The sequence below is a fragment of the Leopardus geoffroyi genome, chromosome C1 (assembly GCF_018350155.1).
Source record: "Leopardus geoffroyi isolate Oge1 chromosome C1, O.geoffroyi_Oge1_pat1.0, whole genome shotgun sequence".
Lineage (NCBI taxonomy): Eukaryota > Metazoa > Chordata > Mammalia > Carnivora > Felidae > Leopardus > Leopardus geoffroyi.
In genome coordinates, this window is record NC_059328.1 from 213,756,851 (window position 1) to 213,771,783 (window position 14,933).

General features: G+C 47.8%; 1 protein-coding gene across 13 annotated transcripts in view; it reads left to right on the forward strand.

Moving 5' to 3' along the window:
- ARMC9 (armadillo repeat containing 9) overlaps positions 1 to 14,933 on the forward strand; it is a 152,249-nt gene that overhangs the window by 107,111 nt on the left and 30,205 nt on the right. For all 13 annotated transcript variants that reach the window (XM_045481690.1, XM_045481687.1, XM_045481689.1 and 10 more), the window contains one exon: positions 11,146 to 11,250. In XM_045481690.1, the coding sequence (XP_045337646.1) occupies positions 11,146 to 11,250 (105 nt within the window). The remainder of the gene's footprint in view (positions 1 to 11,145; positions 11,251 to 14,933) is intronic.

Sequence of the window (14,933 nt, forward strand, 5' to 3'; positions counted from 1 at the left end):
CCCTACTCAATGAGACCCCAGTCTACCTTTATCTTTTCTTTCACTACTAGGTTTATTTCTTCACCTATAAAAATGAGGATAAATCGTCATTACGGAACTGTTGTGAGATTAATGAGTTAATCTGTGGCGCGTAATGGACACACACGAAACTGATAGTGTCCTTTTCTTCTTTTCTGTCCAGACAGAATCCTCGTGCTCCTCCTTCTGGAGCTATGCAGAGTAAATCTACTCCAGAAAAGCCGGGGGGCGGAAGGTGGGGGGGTCGTTAAAGCCAAGGCTAGGACACCATCTTGCTCCCTGATAGATAGCTCTTTGGCAGATCACTTTATTGTTGCAGCTCACTGGGGTCTTGGGTCAGATTCTTGTCTCGTGTCATTGTGCTACCCATATCCTCATTGCAAGTCCAAGGTGACAGGGAACTGGCGGGGCCAGGCACAGAAGCCTCTCTGGACTCCCCCAGACACCCTAGGAAATGACAGATGCTGACTGCCTATGGGAGCTGCAGCGACCGGCTAAATCTGAATAAGAAGGAAGTGGTTCAAGAATCAGACTGCCTGGGTTTGAGTCCTGCCCCACCACTTACCAGCTGTGTGGCCTTGGGCAAGTTGGTTAACCTCTCTAGGCTTGGGGCACCTGGGCGGCTCAGTCAGGTTATGATCTCTCTCTCAGCTTATCTCACAGCTCATTGTCCTTATCTATAAAGTAGGAATATAAATACCCACTTCATCAGGTGGTTGCAAGGATCCAATGACATAATCCCAGCAAGACGCTAGCACAGACTCGATGCGTGTTAGCTGGTTTTAACATTAACATCGTAATCCAGAGGCAGGCTGGATTGGAGCGGTCCAGAATCTTCCAGGGCAGGGGCTCCTCACACGTAGCCCGGCCAGAGCTAGAACTGAGGCCACTGAATGGGTGGCCCCGGGTGGAGCTGGGGGTGGAGAGCAAGGAGGAGAGAAGTTGGGCACCCTCGGTGGGTAGACAGGGGAAGGAGCCTGTTGCCAGTGCAGACTTCCAGTAACAGCGGGCCTGGGAGGTTTTTCCTGAAAAACGGAATGAGTTCAGATTCCTACCTTGCCCTCTGTCCCCACCCCACCCTGGGCACTTGAGAAACACTGACGGAGTCTTACTTTTCAAATCTCCTTCGTCTAGATTCTACGAGGACTTTGAGGTTCATCTAAGTGTTCAGAACATGTGTGGTTTCTTGAATAATAGTTTTTCCTTATGACATTCTTGCTGACACTTGAGAAAATATCTTCATTATGTCAGGGGCGTGGTTTTCGCTTCTGGGGTGGGGGTTTCTTGTGGCTGAGCCCTACCCCTGCTCACTCCCATTCGGGGGCACACCCACGCTTGGTCCCAGGGTCTGTTGCTCCCCTGAGCCCCCCACCTCCTGAGCAGACTCATGGAACCCCTGTTCAGAAGGAACTACGATTCGGGTTGCCCGAGTCCACTTGTCTGTATAAGGCATGGTCTCTGGACCCTGCCGTGCTGTCGGCTCCTGTCTTTGACTTCCAGGCCTGCGAAGCCTCCCAGTCTCTTCCGATGCTGTGTGCTACGTATTGTAATGAGCTCCCTTTTCACAGAGCAGCTATGCCCCCTTCTCTGTATATCTTGCTATTTTCACTTAGACTTCAGAGAAAGTTTAAGCAAGCAACTTGAGCAGCTAAAGCAATGGATTAAAAGAATCAGGGAGGGACACCTGATGGCTCAGTGGGTTGAGCATCCGATTCTTGGTTTCAGCTCAGGTCATGATCTCGCTTGGGAGATCAAGCTCCACATGGGGCTCTGTGCTAATAATGCAGAGCCTGCTTGGGATTCTTTCTGTCTGTTCCCCCCCTCCCTCTCTCAAAATAAATTAACTTTAAACTTCAAAAAAAAAAAAAATATATATATATATATATATATGTATATGTATATATATAAATCAGGGAAGTAAAGGGTGTTGGGTTTTCTCTGGTTTCTATCATGTGGTTACTTGTGAACTGAGCTGGTGGTTAGACCAGCTGTCAGCACCCCGGGATGCATTCATTCTGTGAATGAGGAAGTTGCTTCTAGAACAACTTCTCAACATCACGATGAGTCCTCCAGGATCCAAGGCCCACCTGCATCCGCAGTCCCGGGCACATACTCAGAGCTGCAGAAATGGGAAGGATCCATGGCGTTGGGGAAAATATGTTCATTATACTGCCCGCCAGCTCACCTCGATCCACCCTTTCTCTCCCACGTGGAGTGATTTTCCCTTATTTTCACAAAGAATGAGATTTGCAATTCAGTGTTCTGAGAAGGTGTCTCAAATTTAAACTGCTGGTAGAAGTCTTGTAATTATTTCAAGTGGAAAACACACTTGATACTTTCACTTGTCATACGTAAAACCACTTGAATACATTCTGCTCTCCGCATTATATCTGGAAGAATCTGAGTTTTCAAATGCATTTAGTGGTCCACCTTAGTTTTGTTTTCAGGCCAGTTGCTCAGAATCTGGTTTGTCTGGAGTATTATGTATCTAAAGCCTCCAGTTAAGAATCTGGTAGTGTCATAAGATCACCAAGCTGCTCCAGGGAAGCTTCGTATTAGAACATCTAAATTCATCTCAGCTCAAGTGCCTTTTTTATGAGGCATTCTTCATTTCTGGAAGTAATCAGTTATCCCTGATCTGCACCTTTAGTAATCTGATGCATTCCGCTCAAGTACATAAAGACCAGTAATTTTAGTAAAATTCCTCCCAACAATGGTATTTAAAACCCATCCTAATGAGGCATCTATTCTTGAAGCATTTCCTTATCCATCAGCTCCTTGCTTCACAAAGTAGATTTCAAAATATGTTGAATTTGGAATTCACAAGCAGCTGGGAAAAGTTAGCAGTGTGGCTGGTGCTGTTTTCACAGGGTGCCTTCCGGCCCCGGGGCGCCGCCATGCTCAGCCCCTCGCGCCGGATCGCGGAGAATAAAACTCTTCCCATCTAAACTGGGGGCAGCTAATGGAAAGGAGTTGCTTCCCTCCCCGGTAGACCACATCGACTCTAATTATCACGGAACGTCTCCCGGGTTTGTCCGTTGCAGAAAGTGCTTAGACATCCTCAGTGGTTTCAATCTGCTTGGCACCCACTGAAAAAGTAGAGAAAGGGCCCCGCTATCAGCAAGCATCGTTTCTGGTAGGCTCTCTGCTTACATTTCCCACCGCATCTCGTGCTTTCCTCTGCCTCCCCAAATCTCCCTCTGCACATAGTTTCCCAAGTGCTGCCACAAACGGATTGAATAGCACTGAATTAAGCTCTTGCTTCTCTTTGTTAACTTGCATTTTCCAACCCAACTGGCACAGCTCATTTTACGGGCGCTCTTTACATTTCAGAAGTCCTAACGTGCCTCTGCTTCCTTTTCACCGATGGTAGTGTTTCTTGGGAAAACCATGGCTGTTACTTGTCTCTATCTGTACAGTACCTGGCTTTGCAAAACCGGAGAACTTAAGAAATGTCCTCAGTCTGTAAGTCGTGATTTTCAAGGAGGCAGCCGGATGATCTCATCTGACGAATGGAGAAACTGAGACACGCCGACAAGAATCCTGTCTTTGCGAATTCACAGCCTCAGTACGCTTTCTTAACCAAGAACTATCAATTTAGTCACGATTCCCATGTCCGTTTTCCTGCCTTTGTGCATTTTACACTAACCTAATATTCTTGGTGCTTCCCTACCGCAGGCACCAGAGGAAGCAAATTCTCCAGGCCGACTCTGGAGCCCAGGTTCTCTCTCTGGCCCCGCACTCACGTATCACACTGTGGTTCGAGTTAACTTCCATTGAACGGTTTTATATATTAGAGACCAAATGCAGAAATTGCCCTGTGTTTCTAGAGATTGGGGAGGGCCTATCAGTTGTCAATGAATTTAACTATAAAGTAGTTGTGATGAAAAAAAAAAAGAATAACCCAGCTTCAACTTGTGTTAACTAAAAAAAGAAAATTGAATACATATTTCCATGTATTTTTTTTTAAGTTTTTTAAATTTATTTTTGACAGAGACAGTGTGCGAGCATGAGCTGAGGAGGGGCAGAGAGAGGGGGAGACACAGAATCTGAAACAGGCTCCAGACTCCAGGCTCCATGCTGTCAGCACAGAGCCTGACGCAGGGCTCAAACTCATGAACTGTGAGATCATGACCTGGGCCGAAGTCGGACACTCAACCGACTGAGCCACCCAGGCGCCCTTCAGTGACTCTCTTACTAGCAAGTTTAACTTGTGCTGAGAGTGTGTGTGCGTGTGTGTGTGTGTGTGTGTGTGTGTGTGTGCGCGCGCGCAGGTTGATTTGCAAGGGAGTGTCTTACATAGGTACTTGTCCAGGGGAAAGAAACACCCTTGCTTGCACCCTTGCTGAGGTTAGCCATCGACCACTGATTTTTCATCGAAATGGAATGTGGACGTTTGTGTTGTTTCCTAACGTTTCATATTCCGCCCTGGCAGGGGAGCGGTGTATCACCCGCACCTCCATGAAACTGCGATTCATATGACCTCTTCCAGCCAGTGCCTGCAAGGCTTCGGTCCCTGGAAACGGGATGAAATACTACTCCACTGCCCGGAGCTCCCTGCCACTCGACCCTGACCACAGGGCCACTTTCCTGAAATAATCCTGTAATGTACACACTGTTCGATCGCTAAGATGTTGGCATTTTAGTAAACCAAACTCTAAGCCACGGCGGCACTGTAACTCTCACCTCGCTGTCCCAGAGCTGACCTCAGGCAGGGCCTCACAGATAGCATTTCCTTTAAGGACGCCGAGTGAAATTTCAGGATAGTGGGTGTACTAGCGCTGGGCCGAGGTGCCGACTCAGGCGAGGCAGCGGGAGAAGAAGGCAGTTGCCCCGTGGAGAGGAGTCGGGACTGGGGGTGAGGTTGCTCTTGAAGGTGGTGGTTCTAGGGAGGACAGGAGCACACTTTCTGTTTGGGTTAGACGGGACAGGAAAGAGAAGGATGGGACCGAGAGCTCCGGAATGCCTCTGCGCCCTGCCCTTCGCTCTCTGCCCCGTTGAGCTCCCTTTCAGCCAGGCGTGGGGACCCTCGGGCCTCAGAAGACCCGGGCAATTCAGCCTCAGCTTCCTCAGAAACAGGCTTCTTTGCAGGGCCCCAGGGGGCGGAGTCCCAAAGATCTGGGCAGAAAGGGGCTGCCCCCAGCTTAAAGTTGAGACTCCTGGCCTTCAGGCCAGCCTGTCACTGCGGACTGGTCACTTGTCTCAGGCTCAGGGTCCACACTAGACAAAACGGGTGTAGTAAAAGTAATCCAGACGGAGTCACTGTGAGAGCTTCAGATGTAAAGTGCCATGGAAATAAATGCAAGGTGGGTTCTTCAATGGTGCTGCGGTACAAGGGCATCACGGAGATGCTGTCGTATGTAAGCTGGCGGGGGAGTGTCTGCTCAGCTGCCCAGGCCACGAGTAAGACAATGCTGATTGTTAGAGAAGGCTCTGTGCCTTCGAGGACCACCTAGAATGAGTCAAACCCCCTTTTCTTAAGACAGCCTGCCCTAGGTGACGTTATCTAGTGATGGCAGATGGCCCTGTCCACCTGTGCGCTAAAGAGAACTGAGAGAGATGGCCTGTCCCCCCAGCAACAGCCCTGCCTGGAGGCTGCCCTCACGGGAAGGTGAGCCCTCAGATGCCTTGAAACCTGACTCGGATAAATCAAATTCACAAGAGACCAGGGCACCCAGAATGACCAGATATTGGTTTGAAAATAAGGACCGGCCACACATGTTTGCAGAATGGAGCTCTTTCTTCTTGTTGGCAAGTTCAGAGGAGCCAAATTACAGGTTGTTGAGTGGGCAAGGAATCGGGGGAAGGATTGATTAGAGATGATCTCAGGGACCGTTGTCACCAGGCCTGGGGCATCCCTACGCCCCAAGGCTGGACCAGCACTCGACTGCCAGCTTCCTCGGGGTCCCATCCTCCCTTTTCTCACTTCCATCGCCACCCAGCCCCCTTCATAGACACATTCCTTCCTTAGTCCCTGCCAGGTGAAGGTCTGGTCTGTTTTGGGTTGATCTCATTGCTGGTCCCCCCACTACCCAGTTCCATCCAGTGGTAACATCTGGCAAAACCATAGTACATCACCACAGCCAGGATTTTACCACTGAGACACTCAAGACCCAGAGGATCTCCATGACCACCAAGGTCCCTTTTACAGCCACCCCTACTTCCCTCCCACCCCCTGTCCTCCATGACCCCTGGCAACCAGTAATCTGTTCTCCAGTTCCACAGTTTTGTCATTTCAAGAATGTCACGTAGACGGAATCATATAGTTTGTAACCACGAGGACTGGTTTGTTTCACACGACGTAGCTCACTGGAGAGTCATCCGGGTTTGTGTGTGTCAGTAATTCCTGGTGTGGGTGTGCTGCGGTTTGTCTCATCGTCCTCCTATGGGAACGTCTGTCATTCTCTGTTTTGAGTTATTACAAGAAAGCTGTTACACGCATTCATGTAGAGTATTGTATGACCATGAGTTTCCCTTTCTCTGGGATAAATGCCCGAGAGCGTAATTGCTTGGTCGTATGTAGTTGTGTGCTTAGCTTTTAAAGAGACTGCCAAATCTTCCCAGAGTGGCTGGACAAGTTTGTGTTCCCACCAGCAGTTTATGAGGGATCCAGTTTCTCTGCATCCTCTCCAGCATTTCCTTTTTTTTTTTTTTTTTTAATACGTTTATTTATTTCGAGAGAGAAAGAGAGCAGGGGAGGAGCGGAGAGAGGGAGAGAGAATCCCAAGCAGGCTCCACGCTCTTAGTGCAGAGCCAGAAGTGGAGATCCAACCCATAAACCATGAGATCATGACCTGAGCCGAAATTAAGAGTCAGAAGCTTAACCGACTGAGCTGCCCAGGTGCCCCCTCACCAGCATTTCTCATGTTAGCCATTCTGACAGATGAAGAGTGCCATCTCATTGAGGTTTTAATTTACGTTTTCCTGATGCCTAATGATGTTGAATATTTGTAGGTGCTTATCTGCCACCCATAGATCCTCTTTGGTCTCTTCATGTCTTTTGCCCATTTTCTAATTGGATTGTTTGGGTTTTTCCTGTTGAGTGTTGGGAGTTTCTGGTATGTTCTATAATCAGATACTGGTCCTTTATCAGATATGTGGTTTCCAAATCTCTTCTCCCAGTCTGTAGCTTTTTATTCTCTTCGCAGGGTCTTGCAGCAAAAGATTTTTTAATTTTCAATTAAACCCAGTTGATCAAATGTTTCCTTTTATGGAATGTGCTTTTGGTGTCAGGTACCAGAACTCTTTGCCTCATGGATCTTTAAGACTTCCTTCTATTTTTTTCTAACAATTGGATAGTATTACATTTAAGTCCGTGATCCATTTTAAAATAATTTTTAGATAAGTCACGAGAGTTCGATTGAGGTCCATTTTGTTCCTATGCATGTCTAGTTGTTCCAGCGCTATTTATTGGAAAGGCAGTCCTTCCCCCATTGAACTGCTTTTACACCTTTGTCAAAAATCAGTTGGGCAGGGGTGCCCGGGTGGCTCAGTCAGTTAAGCGCCTGACTCTTGATTTTGGCTCAGGCTGTGATCTCATGGTTCGTGAGTTTGAGCCCTGCGTCCGGCTCTGCAGAGCCTGCTTGAGATTCTCTGTCTCCCTCTCTCCCTGCCCCTCTCCTGTTTGCACTCTCTCTCTCAAAAATAAATAAATATTTTTTAAAAATCAGTTGGACATGTTTGTGTACATCTGTTTTGAGGTTCTCTATTCTGCTCTGTTGATCTCTATGTCTGTCCCTCTACCGCATAGTCTTGAAACCTGTACCTATAGAAGTCTTGACACTGGGTATACTGATTCTTCCCACCTTATTCTTATTTTTCAAAATTTTCTTAGCTGTGCTAGTCCCTTTGCCCTTTCCATATAAATTTTAGAATAATTTTGTATATATCTGCAGAAAAATCCTTCTGGGATTTTGATAGAAATTACATTAACTTTATGTACCAATTTGGGCAGAACTAACAACTATGTTGAGTCTTTCAGTTCGTGAACAAGGTAGGTCTTTCCATTTATTTAGATCTTCAGTTTCTTTCATTAGCACTTTATAATTCTCAGCCTACAAGTCCTATACATGTTTTGCTGGATTTGCACCTAAGAATTTTTATTTTTTGTGAATTATAAATGATACTGTATCTTTAATTTCAGTGTTTTAAGTTCATCACTAGTATATAGAAATTGATTTTCATATATTTATCTTGTATCCTGTGACCTTGCTGAACTCACTTATTAGTTCTAGGATTTTTGAGGGGTTGATTCCTTGGGATTTTCTACACAGACAATCATGGCATCTCCAAATAGAGACAGTTTTTTTTTTTTTTTTTTAATGTTCATTTATTTATTTTGAGAGAGAGTGAGTGAGCAGGGGAGGGGCAAATAGAGGCAGTTCTGTTTCTTCCTCTCTGATCTATATGCTTTTTATTTCCTTTTTTTTTTTCTTGCCTTATTGCTCTGGCTAGAACTTCTAGCACTAAGAATGAAGAAGAATGAATAGAAGCAGGAATCCTTGCCTTGTCCCCAGTCTTAAGGGGGAAAGCCTCCAGTCTTTGATCATTAAGTGTAATGTCAGCTATTCGTTATTTATCGAGTACTCCTCTTTTCCTATTTTTCTGAGAATTTTTGTCATGTTGAGTTTTTTCATGCCTTTTTTCCATCCATTACTATGATCATATGATTTTTTTTCTTCACAAACCCCTCAATATTATGGGTTACAATGTTTAAATTTTAAATATTGAACCGGACTGTTTGTTTGCTGGAACAAACTGCACTTGGTCATGGCATATAATTCTTTTAACAAAATTGATCTGTTGCTCCATTCTGTTTGTTAAGATTTTGCTGAGGATTTTTTTTTACCTTTCTCTTAGCTTGGTTGTTAAGGATGTTTGCATTTTTATTCATGAAGGACTTTGGTTTGTATTTTTCTTTTTATGGTACTGGCTTTCTCTGGCTTTGGTAACACAAAACCTTCATGAAATGAAATAAGAAGTATTCCTTCCTGTTTTGTTTTCTTGAAAACATATAGAATTGGTGGTATTTTTTTAAAAGTTTGATAGAATTCTCCAGTGAGACCATGTAGGCCTAGAGATTTCTTTCAGGGGAATTTTTAAACTATGAAGGAATTTCCTTAGTAGTAATAGGACTTTTCAAGTTATCTTAAAGTTATATCAAAATTTCATATTGAGAGGCTTGTGATAGTTTGTGTTTTTATCTGTGTTGTCAACCCCATGTGTGCAGAATTACTCATAGTGATCCCTCTTCCTTTTGATATCTCCCGGATCTGTAGTAATATCTTCTGTTTCATTCCTGACATTGGTCAGGATAATTTTATTAATCTTTTCCAAGAACCAGCTTTTTTCTTTGACTCATTTTCTCCCTTGTTATTCGCTCTTCTTTTTCATTGATATCTGTTCTTTATATTATTTTCTTGCTTGTGCTTGCTTTGGGTTTATTTTATTCTTTTTCTATGTTCTTGAGACTTCCTAATTTTTCATTTGTCTCAAGAATGTAATTGCTCATTGAAGCATTTTTGTGATAACTGCTTTAAAATCTATGTCAGATCATTCTAGTAGCATCTCCGTTACCTTGATGTTGGCATCTATTGATCGTCTCTTTTTGTTCAGTTTGAGAGAGCTTCCTGGTTCCCGGTATGATGAGTGATTTTTTATTTAAGCCCAGATATTTTGAGGATTATAAGACTTTTGATCTAATTGAAACCTTCTGTTTTAGCTGGCTGCTTCTGATACTGCTCTGGCGGGGGGGGGGGGGGGGGGGGGCGGTGAGGCTCCTCCTCATTGCCGCCAGGTGTGAATAGAAGACCAGGATTTACACTCAGACTCTGTTGACACCCAGGGGTGGTAGGGGATGGGAGGAGACTCCTTGTTACTGCAAGACAGGGGTGGGAGTTCCGGATCCCTACGCAGCCTCGACTAGTATCTCTCTAACTAGAACAGGAAGGAGTGCCTCATTAGTGCTGCCCACAGAGCCTCCCCTGGCACCACAGAAACATGTGGGCAGTGGTAAAAGCATGAATCTCCACCAGGCCTCCTCCGACGGCATCAGAGCATGGAGAGGGGGTATCTCGTCACTGTCGGCTGGAAGGCTGGGCTCTCCACGTGGTCTCCACTCTCTCCTGGGGATGGGGGAACCTCATTACTGCCCAGGAGGGATGAAATTCCCCCTCCCTACTCATATCACCCCAGCTGAGGATGTGGGGGTGCCTGATGACAGCCCAGTGAGGGTAGAAGCCTGGACTCCCGAAGGCCCTGGCAGGTGTGGTTGGGACGGGGCCACAATATTTTCTGTGGTGTTTGGTTATTTTCTGAAACTTCTGTCATTGCTAGGCCCTCCCTTTCCCGGTCCTTCAGCTCGAGGAGCAGGCTCTGGGGAGACTTTTTTGTCTTCGCCACTCAAACGTTGCTGGGCTGCTGGCTTCTTCAGCTCCCGAGTGTGGAATCCGTAAGGAACCAAGGAACCCCAGGGAACTCAGCACCTTTCACTCCTTGTGTCTTTGGGGACCCAGCCAGTCTGCCTCCTTCTCTCTGTCTTTCGGGGTCTCTTGTGTTTATTTTATATTTAACGTCCAGTGTTTTGAGGCCGTATTTGGTGGGAGGAATAGGGAAAAGTATACCCACTCCATCTTCCCAAAAGCAAAACAGCTCTTCTCTTTTTGATGAGTCTTCTTACTTATTGACTGTAAACTGCTTGAGAACAACAAGCCTATAACGTACGGTTGCTGAAGGCCTGTGCCTGTGAAGGTGCTTCATAGTTCTTGGTGGACTGGCCTGGCTATTCATGTGGTCCCTTGACCTCCCAGAGAAATTCTGAGAGCTGTGACTGAGGGAGACTGTTAAGTGTCTCATTGAACCTCTTCACACCTGTGGCCGTGGAGGTGTCCATAGGTGGCCAGCTTCCGAAAGAGGTGGGCTGGTATTTTGCCTTTTGGCTTCATGGTTCAGGTTATGAGCAGAGGACAGACCGCCCCCGAAGCCGTTTGAAATGCAAACCCACCAGTTGCTGTGGTTGGGCAGACGCCTTCTCATTCCGTTGGCCGGTGCCCGCTTGGGGACCCAGCTGTCTGGGAATGTGCGGCAGGGGGATCCAGAGCACTGACCCCCGTGTGTCCTTTGAAACAGGAGGACCATGACACTATGGAAGCTGATCTGGACAAAGACGAGCTGATCCAGCCCCAGCTTGGAGAGCTGTCGGGCGAGAAGCTTCTGACCACGGAGTACTTGGGAGTAAGTACCACATGAGGGGGTGGGGCAGAAGTAGACAGGGGAGATGGGCCATTGATGCATTTAGCCTTTGCAATGACACATGACTGCGTGGTTTGGTCGATACTACGATACTGGGTTTATGAGAGTGCTGGCCAGTCTGCTTCCAGCGGCCCTGAAGAGCACTGTGGCCCTAGCTACCTGTCACAGATAGAGCTGTCGGTGAACAGAAAAGAGATCAGGATACAACACGAGGGCCCATGTCAGGAGCCTTCCTAACATCCAAAGGTGTGCCCGCCTCAGTAGTGATCACCCACCTGTCCAGCTTCTTCATTTTCGTGTGCCTTATCTAGTAGAAGGGAAGACTGGCGGGTTGGCAAGTCATCGGCACAGCGGTGATGGCTGAAACCATCAGAGCAGGCGAAGAGATGCCTAACGAAGCAAAGGGTGGAAAGAGAGAGAGAGAGAAAGTGAGGGGCTGAGGACAGAGGGGCAGACCAGCAGGTCAGGAGTGGGAGCAAGAAGCGGGGCCTCTGGGAAGGACAGAAAGTGACCAGAGAGGCTTGAGGAGAACCGGATAATGTAGCGCCACGGGAACCGGAACGGAGGAGTGTTTCAGGATGGATTGGGTGGCCAGTCCAGGCATCCAAGAGGCCTGTGGAGTCCCACATCTGAGATGGGGCCATCATCTGAGCTCAGAGAGCTCCCCGCTGACTCTGATGCCCATCCAGCTCTAGGAGCCCCCGGTTACCACCCGCCAGCTAAACGGGGGAGGGCGTGAGGAGGGTAGCTGCCGATTGGCCAGGAGAGGATGGCGGTGTCGGGGGCCCGCCCGCAGGTGTCTCACGAAACCTTGATCAGAAAGCACATCAATGAACAGGTGGAATGTTGGAGTGTGAGGTTCCTGAAGGGAGGAACAAGAGATGGGGGCCTGTCCGCTCTCCTGGGACAGACAGCAGAGCACACAGGAGTGAAGGCCATTGGCATTAAAAGGAGCTCCTGGAATTTTGGAGCTGGTGTTTGACTGGGTCAGTCCCGTGGACTCTGACATCTCGCATTAGTCAAGTAATTGCTGGAGCAGAAGGCCAGGAGCCAGCCTTTCAACAATCTTTGAACAACTTGCTCAACAAACAAGTCAGGGACAGTGACTTGAGAAGGAAAAGAATGTGGGTGCAGGTGGCATGAGCCTTGTAGGAGTAGACAGAAGCAGAAAGTGCCTTCCCATCACTGCCCCCATCCTGGCCCTCCTCATCTCACCCTGGGTACCGTTCTCCCTGGACACCTGCCCCAGTTTTCCTCACCTGTCAAGGAATTTCCGGGGCCCCAGGCTGGGGTACAGAATCTGCTGGTGGAACTTGACGTTAGAGGACAGCCAGAAGCCCATCTGTGGGAGCTTTGTAGGCAAGGGTTTTGGATTTTCTCCCAGCCTGAGCTGGGAGAGTACTGGAGCAGGGGAGTGACTCAGTTTGACTTGTTTGAATGTATGAACTTGCATTTTCATTCTGGTTGCATGATGGAAAATGGACTATCGGGGGCAGGAGTGAAGGGAGATGACCCGAGGAGGCTCGGCCGGGGTTCCACCCTTACCCCCCTTACCACCACCACCCACCACCTTGCCTCTGGTCATGGTCAAGGCCTATAGCCCATCACAGCCCTCTGAATGTCTCAAGGATCAAAGGAATCTAACGGACTGTGGAGGCTCTGTTTACTTTCAGTCAAGTGGGGAGGTGCTCCAGAAACGTTGGAAATGAGGCAGTTGGGTTCCAAGTTGTTGATGGAAGTCTGAAGCCCTAACTAGGCTTTGTTTCCCTTGGGAAGAGCACTGACTTTGGCAGGGAGGGACTGGGCTCCATTTGATAAGATGTGTGTTTTTGAAAGCAAGGCTCTCCTGGGGCACCTGGGTGGCTCAGTCGGTTAAGGGTCTGACTTTGGCTCAGGTCATGATCTCATGGTCCCTGGGTTCGAGCCCCACATCGGGGCTCTGTGCTGACAGCTCGGAGCTTGGAACCTGCTTTGGATTCTGTGTCTCCTCTTTCTGCCCCTCCCCTGCTCACGCGCTCGCCCTGTCTGTCTCTCTCTCTCTCTCTCTCTCTCTCTCTCTCTCAAAAATAAATAAAATATTGAATGAACGAATGCAAGACTCTTTTGCTACATAGGCAGGAGATGAGAATGGAACAGGCGAGTGGGTGGGGCATCTTCAGAGGGTGGAAGCCACGGCCGGGAACCCAGCCCTGCAGTGTTGGGACTTTCCCACAGACACAACCACGCAGGCATGTGATGGTCAGCAAGGACATTCACAGAACTTGGCGAACCAAAACCAAGTGTGAATGCAGAGGGATTTACAGCCCCTCTCCCAGGTGAAGTAAATGCTTATGCGATCTTAGGTTGAGGTGAAGGTTTTTAAACAGCAACAAAAACCAAGGCACAGAACGTCTGGGACTCCCAGCTTAACCGTGCCGCTTGGTGGGGCACAAAGGGCAGAGCTCTCAGACCAGCCAGTAACCCGGTAACCCAGGGCAATGGCATCTGGAAATGGCGTCATTTTACCCTAGTGTGCAGTTCTAAATCTCCCTCACGTATCTTCACTATCCTTTTACCAGGAGGACATCTTTGAATCCAGCAGAAAAGTTCCCTGCATGTTTGTCAGTTACTTTTTGGTGGAGATATGAGTAACACGAGTACAAAGTACAGAAAGAATTCATTATGTAATCGTGAAGACCCAGTGTCTTAGCTTCCTGGTGCCGGAGGGACAAATTAGTATAAAACACCGGAAGTTTATCCTCTCACAGTTCTGGAGGCCAGAAGTCCAAAATCAAGAGGCCCACACAGCCACGCCTCCTCTGAAGGCCCTGGGGGAGAAGCCCCCATGCTCCTCCAGCTTCCGGTGGCTCCTCCAGCTTCCGGTGGCTGCACCCCTCCAGACTCCGCCTCTATCTCCACAGGGCCTTCTCCCCTTCTCTCTTTTGTGTCTCATAGGGACACTTGTCGTGAATCTAGGATAATCTAGGATGATGGCTTCATCTCGAGATCGCTAACTTAATTACATCTGCAGAGACTGCTTTTTGCCAAATGTCACATTCACCACATTCACAGGTTCGTGGGGTTAGAACATGAGCGTATCTGCTTGGGGCCACCTTTCAACCCTCCACACCAGGTCACCGTAGGATCTCGTCATGGAAGCAGTTTTAAAGTTAGAAAACAATGTGGGGCAGCCACTGGGCTACTGGGCACTCCCAGTTTTGCCGTCTCTGCCCCTCAGTCTTGCTAAGCTGCCCTCAGTCCCCCGATCTTGGTTTGAAATCGACAGCCCGCCAGCCTCTGTGTGGGGCTCATTGATTTCAAAGAGCCGTGCCTTTGGCTCCGGTACCCACAAGGCTTTGAGTTCGTATCTCCGTAACTGCTCGTGCCCAACGAGGGAACCCGCTAAAAACAGAAGACATTTCACCAGGGACTGTGTGCCCAAAAGCATTCACGCCTCCTCTTCTGATGTACGAGGTAGACTGTAGATTTTTCAAGATCACTTGAAAGATACTGACTCTTTGAAACATTGTATCAGAATATTATATTCAAAAAGTTTTCACCGAATCCATGCCATTTGCCTAACACATAGCAGAATGCCAAAAAGTTTAAGACCTAGCTGTCACCTTTGAGAAGTTTATGAAAGACACCGAGCAGACGAAACCGTGCTCTTGGTAGGGATGCAGGTA